Source organism: Penicillium waksmanii (assembly GCF_028829765.1).
Source record: "Penicillium waksmanii strain IBT 27052 chromosome Unknown utg000004l:1.0-5674109.0:1.0-5678898.0, whole genome shotgun sequence".
NCBI lineage: Eukaryota > Fungi > Ascomycota > Eurotiomycetes > Eurotiales > Aspergillaceae > Penicillium > Penicillium waksmanii.
The window spans coordinates 1317587-1335640 of NW_026643251.1; the positions used below are offsets into that span (position 1 = coordinate 1317587).

The following is an 18054-nucleotide window of genomic DNA, read 5'->3' on the forward strand; positions in this document are numbered from 1 at the left end:
CCCTACCTGCTGTCAGCTGCCCCGGTAAACACCCGGGCAAGGACACGTACCTGACCCATCCCTTGCGCGCCACTTCAAAAAAACAGTATCCTCCGCGGTTTCGGATCAGGTCGACCAGTCAGGTCCCTTGCATGAACAGTTGCATCACGCTCATCCCAGACACACTGCCTGTGCCTCTCCATACTCCATCCTCCGTATTCCGTACCTATCGCGGGCTTGCCCTGAACGATAACTGCAGTCTTCCTCAACTCCAGACATCATGAGGCATGACACACTGAGAATGCGGGGCCTCTGCTTTGTTCAACGTCGTAGACTGGATACTGGAGACTGCATACCAAAATGGGACGCGATTGTCTCTTCATGACAGATAGGGCTTTCCTCCGAGAGTGTCCACTGGGTGCGGCGTGTTGGCGGGAATACCGGGGGTTCCTTTCCAGCAAGGCGTTTTTCCCTCTGTCTTTCTATATCTCTTTATATTTCCCCCTCCCTCTCCCTCTGTCGCTGGATTCCAACCGGAGTGCTCGTTGGGTCCATGACATCGATGGGGCTGTGTTAATCCACCGGCGGCACTGCCGATTCCCGAACGAACCTTGCGGATGATGTAAAAACAAACTAGAAGCTATAGAGGAAGAGAGGGAAAAAGATACCAACAAAGCGTAGAATTTACATAGTCAATGCCTATAGACTCTAGTTGAGCACCAGTACATAGTGTCAATTGTATCAAATTGTGGAATTTTGGAAGCTGAAAAGGCACTCCACCAACCACTCACTCACTCCCTGACATCCGGCCAGCTCCCCCAACATCTCCAGTCTCTCTTCTTCTTCTCCTTCCACCCTCCCCTTGACTTACTCCATCCTCACCTTTTTTTTTCCCTTTCCTTTTCTTTTCTTTCCTTTTCGACCTGCATTAGTTTCGGTGCGATCTTATCCTGGTTAGTTTCTTCTCAATGTTTTCCTTCTTCTCACTGGAGCCCCGCGTGTGGTTTCTTTGGTTCTTCGCCTTTTCCCGGAGCCGCGCAAACTAACTCTCTCTCTCTTCCGTTTCTTCCTCCAGCCACCTCGATCCCTTCGGTCCCGTTGATTTTGAATCCTCAACACTCCTTGTTGCTGGCATTTCTTTTCATTCTTATGCATCTCCTTTTCTCAGCACCCTTTTGACGAGTAAAAGCCAGCGTGTGTGAGTGAGTTAGCAGCAAAACAACCGGGGTTTCCTAACGGCTCGAATCCGTTCGGTTCGGCACTTGACATCAGACATCATCCTACCCTCAGCATAACCTCTTGCGACGATCATATTTATCTCACAGGTCAGTTTCTCGTCAGAAGGAAGCGCCTTGTGATTTTCCTCACCACAATTCCCTGGATCTGATGTGTGGAAGCGCCTGGTTGACCCCTCCTACCCCCGTATCCGCGCTACCCCCAGACCGGGCCTCTCTTGCATGAATACAAACGGCCACCTCGCCTGAAACCATCACACTCTAACCTTTCTCTCTTTTCATCCTCACAGGCCTGCTCTGATTGCCCTATCCCCATCCGAACCCTATTCGTTTCATCCTACGCCACGCTTCTCGGATCGAACCAACCATATGGTCACGACGAACTGCCGCGCCTAAACAGGACACCTACACTCAACTGATCGATTCAGACCTCACTCGAACATTCAGGAGAAGGGGGCGATACAACGAACAGACTGATCGAAAATTAATCAGTCCGCGAGATTCACAGACAACACAATCCCGCCATGTTACCGGTCTCGCGCCCCGACAGCCAGATGACTTATAACTACATCCCCACCTCCCAATCCTTGTCGGGTTCCTCGACAGGGCGGAGTTCTCCCAGCGACCTGCCCGGGTCTGGCGCCTCCAAATCACCCTTCGGACCGTCCGGCTCGATCGGGTCTGCGAGGCTTGGGGCTGGATCCCCTTCCCACGAACTGGGAACTCGTCTATACCCGAAGCGGTAAGTACCTTCTTGCCAGAATGAATGATGCAGAATGTGGGCGCAGGCTGACCATTGATCGTTCAACAGTGCCCGCGAGATTCAGGCTCAGGAAGGTGTTTCTCCCAGCATTTGGGGCCCTCCCACCAGCGGCCACTCAACCCCACTTCGCGAAACCATTCCCGAATCGCCCAGCCAGGATAGCTTCCCCGACTTGATCCCGACTACCAATGGCCAAATGTCTGGCTCTGGACGCCGAGCAAGAGCAGGCACCGTCCCCTCCCGCTTCCCTCCCATGACCACACTCAACGAGATGGAGCATCAACAGCCGTTCATATCGCAGACCTCCCGACCGACCCCCTCCACCAGCCCGTTTAGACCCCCAGGTGTATCTGGTATTGATCCTGGTGTTCAAGTCCCGACCTCTGCCGGTGCGCCCAACCCGGCCATGATTTCACGTCTTCGAGCTGGCTCGATGCCCCAGCGGAGCAGTCTGCTGGGTGGGGGCGGTCCTTTTGGTCCGTCCTTGTTCTCCACGAACTGGTCGACTGGCCGTGAACGAGCCACCACGTTGACCAGCATTCGATCATCCGAAGGCCCGACCTCGCCAAGCCAGTCATCTTTCTCGAGAGACGGGCTGACTGACTCGGATGTGAAGACCCTAGATTACTTGGGTCTCGCGGAGACTCCCCAGCAGGCGAGGGCGACTCTTGCGCGGCCATCGATGGAGGCTCTTATGCAACAGCAACAGCAGCAGCAGCAAGCATCTGCTCTGCCGCCGCTCCTGGCTGAGCTGGCGATGATGAAGAATAATAATCGATTCCGATCATACTCAGTGAACGCGAAGGAAAAGTACGCTGATGACGAGGACCTGGAGTATGAGAGCCGTTACTCTCAACTTCCTTCGGGTACACTCACCCCCTCAGCCGCTGCGACGGCTGCCCAACTTGCTGCTACTCAGGCGCAAATCCACCAACACAACTTGGCCGTGCAGGCCTTTACTAGCCACGCGAGTATTAGTAGACCTCGTGCTCGTACTGCCGGCATTTTGGAGGCTCCCCCTCAACGAGCATCTATCCGAAACTACCTTGCTACTCCCTCCCGCCTTGGTGACAACCCCTTCAGTGCTGCCGATCTCCCTATCTCGGAGAATGGCGAATACGATGAACTGTCTGATGCGGTTCAAATGATGCGCCTTGGAGCTGGTGGCCCCGGCATGGGTGTCCGGCCAGGCGAGATGGCCGATGAGAACAACCAGGACGGCCCGACTCGTGCCCTGTGGATTGGAAGTATCCCTGTTTCAACGACAGTGACCTCTCTCGAGGCAATTTTTGGCATGTACGGGAAAATCGAGTCCACCCGTGTGCTCACTCACAAGAACTGCGGTTTTGTCAACTTTGAGCGTATCGAGAGCGCCGTTCAGGCCAAGTCGCTTCTTAATGGCAAGGAAATCTTCCCAGGTGCCGGCCCTGTTCGAATTGGTTATGCCAAGGTCCCCGGTGCTTCTGCTGCTGGAACCCCTGGTGCCAACGGCATCCAGTCTTCTCCCACTCCCGACCCAACCTTTAAATCCAAGCTTGGCTCCGAAAACATCGACCAGGCGAATAATTTCGGCAGCGTGCCCCACATCGCTGACCTTTCTGAGCTTTTGCCCGAGATGTTGGAGATGGTCAAGGAATTTGGAGCTAGTGATGATGACACCCTGAACATTACCAACAGCATCCAGAAGGCTATTGCGTTCCAGGCTTTCGAGGATGAGATCCCACCGGTCCCTGAACCCAGCCAGACTCGCATGTTTGATGCACCTCGCCTACGCGATATTCGCAAGCGCATTGACAATGGCGCCTGCTCGATCCAAGAGATCGAAGAAACTGCCGGCGCAATGCTGCCAGAGATTGCCGAGTTGGCCTCTGATTACCTTGGTAACACTGTCGTTCAGAAGCTGTTCGAATTCTGCTCCGAAACTACCAAGGAGCAGATGTTGACGCAGATCTCTCATCACCTTGCCGAAATTGGTGTCCACAAGAACGGAACTTGGGCTGCGCAGAAGATCATCGATGTTGCAAAGAGCCCAGCTCAGATGAACATGATTGTGGATGCTCTCCGTCCCTATTGTCTCCCGCTTTTCTTGGATCAGTATGGAAACTACGTGTTGCAATGCTGCCTGCGATTTGGCACACCGTTCAACGATTTTATCTTCGAGGCCATGCTGAGCCGCATGTGGGAGGTTTCCCAGGGTCGCTTTGGTGCTCGCGCGATGCGGGCCTGCCTGGAAAGTCACCATGCATCAAAGGATCAACAACGAACACTTGCCGCCGCTATTGCTCTCCACAGCGTCCAGTTGGCTACCAACGCCAACGGCGCTCTGCTCCTCACCTGGTTCCTCGATACCTGTACCTTCCCTCGCCGTCGTACTGTTCTTGCACCCAGACTTGTTCCTCACCTGGTGCACCTGTGTACTCACAAGGTTGCTTACCTCACTGTTCTCAAAGTTATCAACCAGCGGAACGAGCCTGAGGCCCGGGATATTGTCCTCAAGGCCCTCTTCTTCAGCCCTGGTGACGAAGTGTTGGAACAGATCTTGAGTGACCAGACCTCTGGCGCTACTCTGATCTTCAAGGTTTTGACGACTCCATTCTTTGACGAGACCATGCGCGCGGAGGTGGTGAAGAATGTCTCTAAGGTTTTGACCAAATTGAAGGCTTCCCCAAGCCAGGGATACAAGCGCTTAATGGACGAGGTAGGTCTCTCCTCTCGTGGCAGCGGACGCGAGCACCATAGCCGTGACCACGGCGCCAGCCACTCCTCCACCCCTGAGAAGTCGCAGCACCGCCAGTCTTCCCGACACGGTAGCCAAAACTTCCCCTCCCAGCCGACTCTAGAGCGACAATACAGTGGACAGTTCCCTACTGGCATGCTTGGCCAAGATGGCTCACGCCCAATGTCCTCCGATCAGAACAACGGCCCGCCACTTGATCCGTATGCCAGCAACGGCATGAATGGTTTTGGAAACTCTCTCAACGGCCTCGGCGGTGTCAACGGCGGTTTCCCGCAAGACCCCAACCTCTCTCTCTCCCAGCAGCAACAGCAACTTCAGTACCAAAGCTACATTGCTGCGCAAGCTCGGGGCGTGTCTCCCGGTGGAATGTACCAGGGCATGCCGGGTGCCAATTACGGATACCCGGGTGGATCACCTTCTGTCGAGAACCTGCGTTCGCTACAGAATCAGCAGGCCCCATTATCTGCGGCTCCGGGCCAGATGAGCCCCGGCGGTCCTATTCTCGGCCAGTCAAATTATGCCCCGCAGCAGTTCAGCCCGGTTGTCAACCCAGCCCAGATGTACCAATATCCTCCCCAGTACTACGCCCAGGCACAGCCAGTGCAGGGGCAGTCTGGTGGAGGCCGACGTGGTCGGGTGAGTTACCCCCCCTACTCCAGAAACTCAACTCGGCTTTTAAAGAACATCCTCACTAACCAACGACTCCAGCGCTGATCTCCGCGTATGATTTTAATTGAATTTTTTTCTTTTCTTTTCATTCTTCTTCACCTGCTTCCATCTACATGTATAAATTCATTTTGCTCGTTTCAACATTTTCTCTTTTCTTTTCCTTTATCTTCTCTTTTTCTCTTCGCTTTATTTGTGGCCATTTCTTCTCTGTTCTTTTTTCTATCATGAGATTCAGCGGGCTTTTAGCTGAGATTCAGCGGGCTTTTAGCTATGTGACGTGGATAACCAAGTTCCCCTCCCCTCTTTTCCCCCCCTTCATCTCTACCTCTGCCTCTCTCTTGTTTGGACGCTGGATCGCCAACTCGATGTGATTGATGTAGGGGAAGAGCTAGGGTAATCCCCCCCGAGGGACTGGGGGAAACGAAAGGGGAAACTTGGTTGGAAATGGAGGAAATCGAAATCTGGGAGGGGAAAAAAAGTTCCAAGTGTCCGGGTTCGGGGAAGGAAGAGATGAGATGAGATGACAAGACACATACTACCTACTATCTATCTATCTATCAAAGCCCCGTATTTTTCAAGTTTCTTTTGATTGTGAGGTGAATCGCCTTCGCTCTGCTGCCCGCTGCCCTTCTGTGTATGGATAGAATGGACCTTTTTTCCAAGGTTTAAACCCTTTCGTTCAGGGCTTTCTGATCTGCCGGGGCCCGAGCGTCTGAGAATTTATATAGGCGGCTGCATGAAAGTCCCATATTCGAAACCATTTGAGGTTAACTATAGTCTACTTCAACCAAACATTACCAAAAAGTCCGTTAGGAGTACCTAGGTAGATGCGGATTTCGAGAAACGGACTCGATTAAAAAAACTTGAAGGAAGCTATCTAGGTCTGGAAACTAACTAGTGAGTTAAGACTAAGAGCTGGGGCGTTGCTTGAATCTCATGCATCGACAACAAAATCAAAAAATTTCCTGTAAGCCCCCAATGGTGAAAGTAAGACTGGCGGTTCAATTCGATTCCGCCATGGCTTGCATGTTGTGATATGAGCCATTGGCGCGAGGTATAAACTGAGACCCTCCGTTTATCATCATACTAGGGGTGATATTGCTCTGAGTCTTCTTGGCTCCATAGCCACCTCCTCCTGGTGTCATGATGCGCATTCGATCACCGGCTTTGACATTACACTGGTTCTTGCCTCCAATATTCACCACCAGTCCACTGTTTTGGATCCACAGGTTCAATCCACGCGCTCCGTCTTCACCACCAGCCATCCCATACGGACGGAAGACTCTGCGCTCTGAGAGAATACCTACATGCATATCAATTTGGAACTCCAGCTCGCGGGCAACACCATCACCGCCTCGATAGGCTCCCCTTCCACCAGTGCCTGGGCGTAAGCTGTATTCACGGAGCAGGACAGGATATCGCCTCTCCAGAATCTCAGCATCAGTAATCCGTGTGTTCGTCATGTGGCAATGGACACCATCTTCGCCCTGCCATGAGGGTCCTGCTCCACTACCTCCAGCAATAGTCTCATAGTATCCGAAGCCATTATCTGCAGAAAGTCCAAAAGTGAAGTTTGCCATGCAGCCGTTACTTGCAGCGCAGACCTCGAGCGCCTTGAATATCACGTCGACGATTCGTTGACACGTCAGGCCATTACCGGCCGCACATGCTGCCTCTGGTGATGGTGAGAGAAGCGACTTCTCGGGAATCCTCAAATCAATAGGAAGGATGCAGCCTTGGTTGAGTGGAATTTCTGATGCAACAAGACAGCGCAATGAGTAAATAGTTGCCGAATTGGTGACTGCCGGGGGTGCATTCCAGTTTCCTGTACCTAGTGCGTTAGTTATTCGTTATTCACAATAAACTGAGCAAGCTTCTACTTACCATATGCTTGTGGACTTGTGCCGTCGAAGTCAAATACCGCACCTCCTGTTTTGGCGTCGATATCAATCTTCAATTTTATAACCGATCCATCGTCCATAAAGTCTTCTGCTTCAAATACATGACGGCCCTTGGTGATACAAATGGATTTGAGAGTTTCCCGAACTGCGTTCTCGGATGCCTTTTGCACGGCACACATATACAGCTGTTCCTGACGATTAGCGCGAGTGGAGTTGTGGTTGGCTCGGAGACATACCATGACCGTTTGCAATGTGTACTCTGCAATGAGTGTGTTAACCAAGTTAATACCATGATGATTTGCTGCCGCTTGAGCCTTGATATCGGTTAAATTATCCTCGATGCACCGTGCGCCTTCGCAGTTAGGATAACGTTTAGGTGCGTGTAGCAATGCCTCCACGACGGCATCCTCCTGGAAGACACCACCTTCCACCATCTTTATCGCATCAATTACAGCACCTTCCTCCCACAGCTCGCGGGACGTAGCAGGCATAGACCCAGGAACAATGCCACCTATATCTGCATGGTGACCTCGTGAAGCTGTCCAGAACAGGATTTCCTCTCCTCTTCCGTCGAAGATGGGTGTGATCACAGTGAGATCTGGCAGATGAGTGCCACCGGCATTGGGAGAGTTTGTTAAGAACACATCGCCTTGTTTGATGTCATTTTTCCAGTGTTGTATTTGCCATCTCACTGCAAACCCCATGCTTCCAAGCATTGCAGGTACATGGGGAGCATTTGCCACCAGGCCGCCATCCGCTGAGAAAATGGCACAGCTAAAGTCGAGTCGTTCCTTTATATTCGTGCTCACACTTGTCTTTTGCAGGGCCCGTCCCATCTGCTCGGCAATTCCCATAAAGCGATTGGCAAAAACAGACAGGCGAATCGGGTCCACTGTGACATGGCTGACTTGGGTGACCGATGATTGTAGATCAATAACTAGCATAGAGGAGAGCAATTTGACCTCCGAACCAGGTGAGATCACGATTGTTTGAGTCTTATCAATTACAACAGCCGGTCCATTGAAGCTATCTCCAGGGTGCATCTCTGGGAGAGAATAAAGCGGCACGTCGACCATGCCCACATCCGGGAAGCTGACTCGCGTGCTTCCAATGGGCTTCACACCGGGCCGAAATTGAAGACTATCCAGCTCCGTTAGGCCACCAGTCACATCATGGCCTGATTTCGCCGTGGTGCGAACACGTAGGTCATCGATCAAGATACTTCTTTTGGTTGGTGTAAAACCAAACTCTCGCTGGTGGTGGGCGACAAAAGCACCCTTGAAATCCCAAGACTCCTCTGTCTTTTCAATCATGAGGGAGGTGTCGCTTCCCTCATACCGAAGATTCAGGAAATATGCGGAGATTGTTTCGGTGCAAGACGCATCCATCTCTTGGATAGATTTAACCGTGCTCTGACGCAATTCTTCAAATATGGGCTTCACAATATCAATACTTTCATTGGAGAGCTTTTGCGCAAAGGGCATGCGAGCTTCTTGGACAGTATCGGCTAGTGCCATTCCATAGGCCGACAAAATTGCCGAGTACTTGTGGATTAGTACACGTGTAATTCCCAACTTCTTTGCAATTTCACAGGCATGCTGACCACCAGCTCCTCCAAAGCATGCCAGGTTGTGCTCAGAAGTTCGATACCCTCGAGCTTCGGTAATAGCTCGTATTGGTCGACACATGGATTCATTTGCAATGGTCACGAATCCCTGGGCAACGTCTTCAACTGACATTTGAGTTCCCTGGTCATGGTTGATCTCGTCGCGAAGTATCTTCATCTTTTCGTAGCTAGCCTTGTAATCCAGAGGCTGATCTTGGTGTTGCCCAAAAATAGAGGGGAAGAATTTTGGAATAATGCGACCCAGGATGAGGTTAGCATCAGTGACGGTCAATGGTCCACCTTTTCGGTAACAAGCTGGACCAGGATGCGAGCCTGCACTATCAGGGCCAACGGTGAGAATCCCCTTGCGCCAGGAAAGGATGCTTCCTCCACCAGCTGCCACGGTATTAATGTCCAGCTGTGGAACCTGAATTGGGACACCTGCCGTCACCGTCTCAAAAACATGTTCAAGTGAGCCCGCATATCGAGATACATCAGTAGATGTCCCACCCATGTCAAATCCAATGACTGGAATAGGATCCCCTGGCACGAAGCAGGTCTTAGAATACCCAACCACACCTCCTGCAGGACCAGATAACAATGCATGGAGACCAGATAGCTTGGATGGGTGGACCAAGCCCCCGTCAGACTGCATGATACGCCAATTCACAGAGGTAAGACTTTCTTCTGTGACGCCAGATACAAACCCTTCGAGATACTCCCTGATCTGAGGAGTAAGATACGCGTCAGTCACAGCCGAACTGGCACGAGGGAGCATCCGAACCGCAGGGGAGATGCAACTTGACACTGATATTTGCGTAAACCCAATCTTCTCCGCCATAATGGAGATTGCTACCTCATGGTCTGGAAATGTGTATGAATGAAGAAGACAGATAGCAACACTGCGAAAACCCTCATCGTAGGTTTGCTGCAATGACTTCACAACAGCTGGAAGGTCAAGTTTCTGAAGAACGCGCACTTTCTCTCCAGAGATACCAGTTATAATGCTGGTCTCGGTATTATCATGTAATGATCCATTTGTATGGAGAACGTCATCATTAGAACCTCGTTGATATGAGGTCGACTCAGCCAATGTGACGCGTTCATCAACTTCAACAACTTTGGTGTACAGAAGGCCTGGTCTTTGCACGTTCAAGGCGAACATGCTCGGGCGGGACTGGTTTCCAATTTTCAACAGGTCCTACTTATTGTCAATTGATTTTTTTTTCTGGTGATCTGAATTTGGCGTAACTGACCTTGAATCCTTTGGTGATGAACAATGCAGTTCGGGCTCCCTGCCTCTCCAGCAAAGCATTCGTTGCCACAGTTGTACCCATGCGGAGTGAATCTAATTGAATAAGTATCTACAATTTACTGGAACCATTTGATGAACTCACCAATATTGTTCAGATCTAAAGGGGCTCCCTTTTCTAATGACCTTCCCTCGAATTCTTCCAGAATGCGCCTAATTGCTTCGTTGGCGGCATCGCTGTAGTTCTTGGGATCTGAGGATAACAACTTGAAAATCTTCTCACTTCCATCCGGGTAAAATGCAATCACATCGGTGAATGTACCTCCGCGATCTGAAATATCCATTGTTAGTCGATCTTTGAAGCCGATTCTTTGCCCGAAACACTCACCAATAGCCACTCTGATGCCATTTCTGGCCAATTCGGATTTCAGGTTCATCTTGACTTGAATTTATTGTCATGGTATTTCTTCTATCAGCACAACCCAAGCCACGGCCTTAATATATACGATCTCCAGGGCTGGTCATAAAGGTAAAAGGCCCTTGGCTGTTACGGGGCTTCGGAGTTGATGTCCGAACCTTATCAACTCTCGGGTAAGGACCGAAGTAGTGAGGGGTTCGGAAACTAAAAGCCACGGACCAAACAAAACCTAGAAATTGGACAAGGAAAAGCCCTTGCTAGAATCTTCTCAATCCTCCGGTGAAAAGCGGAGTAGTGAGGGGCTTGAAAACTGAAAGTCACAACAAAACTTCAAAAATTGGCCAAAAGAAAGCTGTCGCTGGAACATTGGAACTGCTCGTCGAGCAACCCTGGTTCATCTATTTTACCAAGGCTGGGGAATACTGCCATTTCAAACCGACCAGCTCAATGGATAGTTTCTGCCTAAGCGATGATGGTTTCTGACGCTTTCCAGTAGTTGCCTTTACCCCTTTTTTTCTTCTTTTTTGTAGCTGTATCTCCAAATCGCGGTCCGGGAGAAGGTTTTTTGGATGTTTTTTTCATAGTAAATAGTTCCGACTCTTCTATCAAAAAGGGGACTCGAAGGACTCATGAACATTATTGCGTATATCCATTTTGAATCCGTACCCCCTGAACCAGAATCGTTTATACCAATTACTTCCAGATAATCTCGACAAAAAGTTATACTAGTAACGGTGCATCTAATCAAACCCCTAAACATCGCTTGGTTAATTTGTCTATGCCATTGCCTTGTTTTACGAGGTAGAATAGGCCCCTGGAAGATTGCTGAGAAGTAAAGATCCATGACATGAGTCAAAATTGGCAAGTCAAATTATGAAGCATAATCACATGTAGAATATCCCTTGCAGTGGCTAGGCTCGATGAACATATCCCTACTACATCGAATTCTCCTTCACTGAAAGATTCTGCTCTTTTAGATCCTCCTCCCGTCCTTCAATAACGGCCAATTGCCTCTGGGACTCCCTAAATCGCCTCATTTGCTGTACCGCAAAGCCCTTCTCGCCAAATAGGTCATCCATATTCTCCAACGGGATACCCTTGGTTTCTGGTAGAAAAAGGTACACATAAATGCCTCCTAGCACTGTCATTGATCCGAAGAAAAGAAATGTCCCATAGGTTATGCTTGCGAACATATATGTCACGGCATATGAGGTGTAAAATTCGCCCAGCCAGTGCGAGCAAGTTGTGAGGACGAGACAGAAAGAGCGAATTCGAGTGGGAAAGATCTCCGAGGCGACGATCCAAGGAATATTCCAACCAACAGACTGAGGTGAGTTAGTTTATGGATAATCCAGTAACAAAAAAATGGGGTACAAACATAACCGGCTCCAAATATGTAGATAAACGCAACGGCGGAGTAGCTAGCAGAGCTGGGTTCTTGTGACGAGTGGAAAGAATCGGTGATTGCCGAGAAGGCTGCAACATAATACATAGAAAAGGCACACATTATCGAGCCCACAAAAAGAAGAGGGCGGCGTCCGAAGCGGTCGACAAGGAACAGAAAGGTGACGGTAGCTGCCACACCTTTCACAATTCCGTAGATCCCAGTAGACAGAAGTTTGACGGACTAATATCTTCAGATCAGTATATGAGCAAAACGCGGGGAAATACGAATTCAACTACCGTTCCGTGGAAACCAAGAGTGGCAAAGAAAGAGACTGAGAAGTTATTCATAGCGTTGATTCCCGTGCTGTTCTGGAAAATCATCAATAAGCATCCATGGATAACCCGGGGGGAGTATCCTTGGGCTAAAGGTTTCTTTCAGAATAGCCCGGAAACTTTCTTCTGGAGCCAGATCTGCCTCATGCTCCACTTGTCTCTGATAATCTTCAAGTTCGTTAGCCACATATGGGTGCTCCGCAGGCAATTGACGCAGCCAAGTTAGTGCTTTCACGGCCTCCACGTTTCGGTGTTTGGAGAATAGCCAACGGGGACTTTCGGAGAGCAAGAACAGTCCAGCAGCCATGAGACCAGATGGAATAAACTGAAAGGCGATGGGAATAAACCATTGCTTGTCTCCAATTGGGTCAATCTACGGGCAAGTTGTGGTAGATTAGTTTGTGACGACAATCTTAGTAGGGGAAGATGTAATACTAACTGTCTGCTGGACCCCGTAGTTTATCCAGAACCCAGTGATTGTGCCGACTTGAGTGCCGATCTCGAACTGTTATTTCGATTTATTAGCAATAGGAAAATACTAGTATGTTGCCTGAAGGGGGAAGCCGTACGCATCCAACTATGCCTCCCCGAGCACAAGCAGGGGCGCACTCTGAAAGATACTGAGGCACTGCAAATGTGGTGGCTCCAACACCCAAGCCGCTGATGATACGCCCGACATAGAACAATGGAATGTTTCCCGGAGAGGCCATGCATAGTATGACTCCAATGTTGAAAATGATAGACCCCCAGAGGAGGGCAAATCTCCGACCGAACTTTTCATTCACGATGTAAGCCACCATGACGCCGAAGAATGCGCCTCCTTGAACTGAAGATATTATGAGTGACTGTAAACACAGATTGGGTGGTTCACCTACAACTATTCACCATGTGAGCTTGGATAGCCGAGGAGTCCTGGCCGTCAAGATTAAATCTAGTAATAAAAGAAGGGAGAGAGAAGACGCCCACGATGAATGCTAAATCATAGCCAAAAATGATCGAGCCACAACTGGCCACCAGAATGACCAAGAGCAGCTTGCTGTTGAATACCTCGCGAGGCGTTGTTTTGTCGCCGGCATTGAAGGCAAACCCCATTTTGGGTGGATATTTTGACTGATAAACTCTCACTGGGGTTAATACAAGAAACCCATGAAGGCTCAAGGACTTTAAGTACAACGCTATCTGGGGTAACATGCGAGATAACGAACTCGACTAAAGAAAGAGATGGCTGAGCGATGTGGATATCTTCTACTGTTTTGATTCGATGACGCTACTGATAATAACTAAAAAATCCTGGGGTAAACTCTATCTCCACTCTTGCATGGCGATAACCTTCGGATGACCCGGGGGTCAGCTCCGAGCAGTATCTTCGAAGGTCAGTAGATACTCCAGCCCTGGAGGCTATCTTGTTCTCGAGTTTTATCAAAGAATACTATAGGACCTTTTCCTGCTAATAAACAGTGAGGATTCTATTGATAGTAAAGTCAATATGCCAAGTATAATGAATTTCGATTAGCAGCGAACTGCGTAAATAATGGGTAGCAACTTCATGAACAGCACGTTATATCAACTTCAACAGTCTCGATTCTGAAATTGATTGAATTTGTAGAGGCTTGAAAATTGTGTTGAGAATGAAAGAGAATACTAGCCTCATTTAATTCGGTATGGAGGCGAATGTAGCCCGGCTCAGTTAGCGTCGGAGTTGACCTCCGAGACTCGCGGCAGCCTAGTCCGACACCTTTATCTTCCCCAAAGACCCCGCTCCTTTGAGTCGGAGTTCCTCACCGGAGTCGAGAATTATGGCCTCCACATCTTCGGCTTCGCATTATGCAACCCCAAAGGCTGCTCGGGCTTCTCGGGGCAAAGAGCTGGCCAAAGTGGCGTTAGTCCATTAACTAATGCGCAAGTGGCATCAGGCTAACATGTGTCCAGATGCTGTACATGTCGTCAAAAGAAGGTTCGCTGCTCAGGGAATACACCATGCACCTATTGCAGCAAGCGTGGCCTGGATTGTGAAATACCTGAACTAGGCCAGCGACGAGTCTACTCAATTCTGTAAAGCTCTGTTTTCCCCTCCGTAAATTTATCAGTTCTAACCCTTAGATTTCAAAGACAAATCCAGAAGCTTCGTGAGAGACTATCACAGTATGAAGCTAATGCCCTATTTACAGATTCTGGTTTGTCTATGGGAACCTTAATCTTGTCACCCAGCTAACGAATGCCCAGGGAATGCAGCCAATATTCAATCACCACCTAATGTCAACAATCTTTCCACCGCTATAACTAATAGTGACTCGCCGTCACATGTCTCACCCCCGGCTGCTATTCAAGATGAAGCTACACAACTGTCTCCAGAATCAGGTAGGTGTATCCCGACCGACATACTGATTTCCCAAGCTAATTGAATAAATCAAGCCATTCAACCTGAATCTTGTTTAACATCTAGTCACATATTCGGTTCCCGAATACAGACCTTGTTACATGATTCACAATCCAGACATCATAATAGGAACTCAAACACAACCAAGAATCCCACTCCTTCAGGATCCGACGTGCCTAATATTCCCACAGAGAGCCAATCTCGGCTACTTCTAGAGGTTGTCATTTTTTATATCGGAGAAACGCAGCATCACTTTGACATTCGCGAGTTCTCCGATCGCCTTGATTTGTTCTATGCCAGCCCGCACGACGCGGCGCAGCAGCAGAAAACACCATGGTTTCTCGAGATGCTACTTGTTCTCGCTATCGGGAAGTTATTTTCTGGCGATTTTGACGATCATAACGAGATACCAGGAACCAAACTATTTAGCTATGCATACAAGAATCTTCCCACCTTGGGTGAACTTTATACACATGGCGTGTTGGGCGTGGAGATTCTTGCTCTGGTCGCAGTATACCTGCAGAATCTCAATCGAAAGGATGAGGCCTATCTACACGTATGTGCTCTAACATTTTGTAATTCCTGATAATTAATCCGTCTCCAGATAAGCACTGCTTTGCGGCTTGCAATCTCCCTAGGTTTACATCGCCGTTCCGGCACCAAGCAATTTGTGCATTCTCAAAAGGTCCATTTGAATCGACTTTGGTGGACAATCTATATGCAAGAACGGTACGTTCTTCCCAGATTATACTTTATTTGTGAGAAACTGAGAGGTTCGCGTTTCTCAGCCGCTCAGCTGCTGCTACCGGAAACCCGTTCAGCATAGATGACGATGCAATTGAACTGGACATGCCGACAGAGTGTGTAGGCTACCCGACGGCTGGTCCATTAAGAACCAACTGCAAGGTCTCGAAGGTCTTGGGCCGAATTATTTCAGGTAAGGCTTACTCCGATGTTTACAAATAATAGGCTGGCTAAGCAGTTTGAAAGTCATATACGGCCCTCGTCACCTCGTCGAAGATACATTTGTTCCAAATGTCCGAGAAATCGTCAAATCAATATTTGACATTGCTCAAGAGATTCCGCCGGTGACAGCGGCGAACTACCCTGGTTTGAGTCCAGATTCGTCAATGAGGGCTTCAGCATACCTTCATCTTATGTTGTATCAAGTACATGTCATCGGCAATCTCTATACAAACAACTCCAGCTAACACGTTTGGACAGGCCCTCATTCTTACGACTCGTCCAATAATGCTGCATGTAGCAAAACAGATCTTAAGCGGCGAACCCATAGAAAGCGCTGAACTTCATGCTTCCCCGCTAGGTCGGCTCTCTCGCAGTTGCTCAGAGGCAGCTCTGCGACTATTGGATGTGATCGTGGCGCTAAGAAAAAAAAGACATGCTGAGTCGGTTTTGTCTTTCTTGACGGGGGTTTCACTTGGGCCATGTTTACTAACAAAAAGCGTAGTAATATTCGGGTTTTTCGACTTCGACGCAGTCTTCAGCGCCGCCTTCGTGATGATCCTCTCAGCAATCATCGACTCTATCGCCACATCCGATGGATGTCGAAGGCATACTATTCAACCACCGGGTCTCCGGGACGCAATAGAGACAATGCAGTACCTCGCCGATCGGGGCAATGGCTTCGCCAAACGCGGATACGAGGACGCCAGGCAGACGTGGGTTCACTTATCCGCCTTTCTTCAACGAAACCCACAGGACGCCAGAGATTCTGAAGCGGAATTACCGTCGGAGGCAAATTCTGGATCTTCAGGCACGACCTTAGACACTCCAAGCGCGACGAGAAATATGTCCTCTACTGCGGTCAATGCTTCTGACTCGTACTTGCGGGCACCTCCAGCTGATGATCCTACTTTCGACTCCACCGTGGGTGGCGTCAGTGAACCGCTACTCCTGGACACGGAATTATTGGATGATTTTGCACATTTCTGGAGCGGGGCAATAGACCATCAATCGGGGACCAATCTTCCTGATGCGACTGGATATGGACCTTGGTCGACTGATGAGCTACACCAGTGTTTGTATCCTCTGTATAGTAATCCGAATTTAGATCTCACGGGGGGCGACAGAGAGGATTTCATCGAGTTTCGAAGAAGTGTGTTAGATTTTTGATGGCCTAGTTACTTATTATTGTAAGCCAGAGGAATTATTGATTGTTATGTTACTGCTGAGGGGGTACAAGTCTCAGATTTTGGTCAAATGAACGCTTCAACTGGGATATCATGTAGCAGTTTTCGGCGTGCGAGCTACCTTCACTTAGAATTGTGATGTAACATCGACGTCTTGAAGTTAGGGTTGTTTTCCTTTGGCTTCAAGCGCTCATTTTTTGGTTTGTATTTCGATGTATATTTTTGGACCGTGACATAGCCGGGCTTGCTGCAGCTCAAGTTCAATATGCCAGCTTATGGCTATTTAGTAGGGATTAGCTCTACCCGGGGCCCTACTACTTAGGGTGCTCGGGGTAGACAATCAGGCAGTTGGGCATATTGTATATTATCCGTCTCTCTTCTCTATTGTCTGATTATAATTGCTTCAAAGGGTTACATAAAAAGAAAAGAACATCTTCCAGGGTGTTATACTAAGCTAGCTTGTAAGCCTCATCCTCATTGAGTTTTTACTACCTACTAGATAGTAACAATATATAAATTCTAGAGATATCCAGGCTGTTAATCACGCCATGGCCCACAATTATGCCACCAGGCCAACTTGAAAAGGTCTAGGTATTACTAGTAACCCTGGAAGATTCGGCCTCGGATTGATAAAGTCAAATTCCGATTTTACTTATACATTGTTTTAAGCTATTCTAGATAACCATATGGATAGGTTGTCCGGCAATAAAGGAAATTTGTTTCATGTCTGATTTCTTTGCTAAATACATAAGCTCCTTTGAGTTGGTTCCAGATAGTTTGTATCTCGAGTTGGGATATGATCGGTCTGTTCTGAAAATATTTTACATTAGCCAGCAATAAGATACATACCGACTCTCTTCTAACGCAATTTTTACTTTCATTTTCACCTTTTTTTCTTTTTGATGATAATCTCAGGGTTAACACCGTGTGGTGGCTTCCATTCTTTGAAACACGGCGCTAGGCCAGGAACACGCACTGGTGACCAATCAAATTCCATGTAACCCTCTTCTAGTGGCCGGGAAATTTTGCCGGAATTTGTGCGCATACCATCCGCCCGCCTTCCTGAAAATAGAGTTAATTACATTCTGGCAGGCATTTTAATAGTAACCTTGTAATAACAATAACAACAACAACAACACTTTAAGACACGAGACAGCCAAGGAATGGCCGTGAACATGCTATATAGGCATCTCCGCTAAGATGGCAGCGCATATTGTTTTTCATAACGACGACTAGTACGACCGGCTT

General features: G+C 48.8%; 4 protein-coding genes across 4 annotated transcripts; 2 read left to right on the forward strand and 2 right to left on the reverse strand.

The window, feature by feature from the left end:
• Positions 1-1738: 1738 nt before the first annotated feature.
• On the forward strand, positions 1739-5428 carry N7481_003356 (putative RNA binding protein Jsn1; the record flags this gene model as incomplete). The annotated part of the gene is made up of 3 exons (XM_057262575.1): positions 1739-1956; positions 2026-5350; positions 5423-5428. The coding sequence occupies 3 exons, from the start codon at positions 1739-1741 to the stop codon at positions 5426-5428; spliced, it is 3549 nt and encodes a 1182-aa protein (XP_057124236.1).
• A 956-nt stretch (positions 5429-6384) lies between these two features.
• N7481_003357 (uncharacterized protein) lies at positions 6385-10579 on the reverse strand (the record flags this gene model as incomplete). The annotated part of the gene is made up of 6 exons (XM_057262576.1): positions 6385-7214; positions 7268-7469; positions 7521-10091; positions 10147-10238; positions 10288-10473; positions 10531-10579. The coding sequence occupies 6 exons, from the start codon at positions 10577-10579 to the stop codon at positions 6385-6387; spliced, it is 3930 nt and encodes a 1309-aa protein (XP_057124237.1).
• Positions 10580-11495: 916 nt separating this feature from the next.
• On the reverse strand, positions 11496-13371 carry N7481_003358 (uncharacterized protein; the record flags this gene model as incomplete). The annotated part of the gene is made up of 7 exons (XM_057262577.1): positions 11496-11885; positions 11939-12187; positions 12244-12278; positions 12349-12652; positions 12719-12784; positions 12849-13105; positions 13155-13371. 7 exons carry the CDS (start codon positions 13369-13371, stop codon positions 11496-11498), a joined length of 1518 nt encoding a protein of 505 aa, XP_057124238.1.
• A 704-nt stretch (positions 13372-14075) lies between these two features.
• Positions 14076-16789, forward strand: N7481_003359 (fungal specific transcription factor domain-containing protein; the record flags this gene model as incomplete). The annotated part of the gene is made up of 9 exons (XM_057262578.1): positions 14076-14162; positions 14209-14233; positions 14448-14453; positions 14503-14637; positions 14848-15212; positions 15261-15385; positions 15445-15593; positions 15647-15766; positions 16125-16789. 9 exons carry the CDS (start codon positions 14076-14078, stop codon positions 16787-16789), a joined length of 1677 nt encoding a protein of 558 aa, XP_057124239.1.
• Between the last annotated feature and the right edge of the window lie 1265 nt (positions 16790-18054).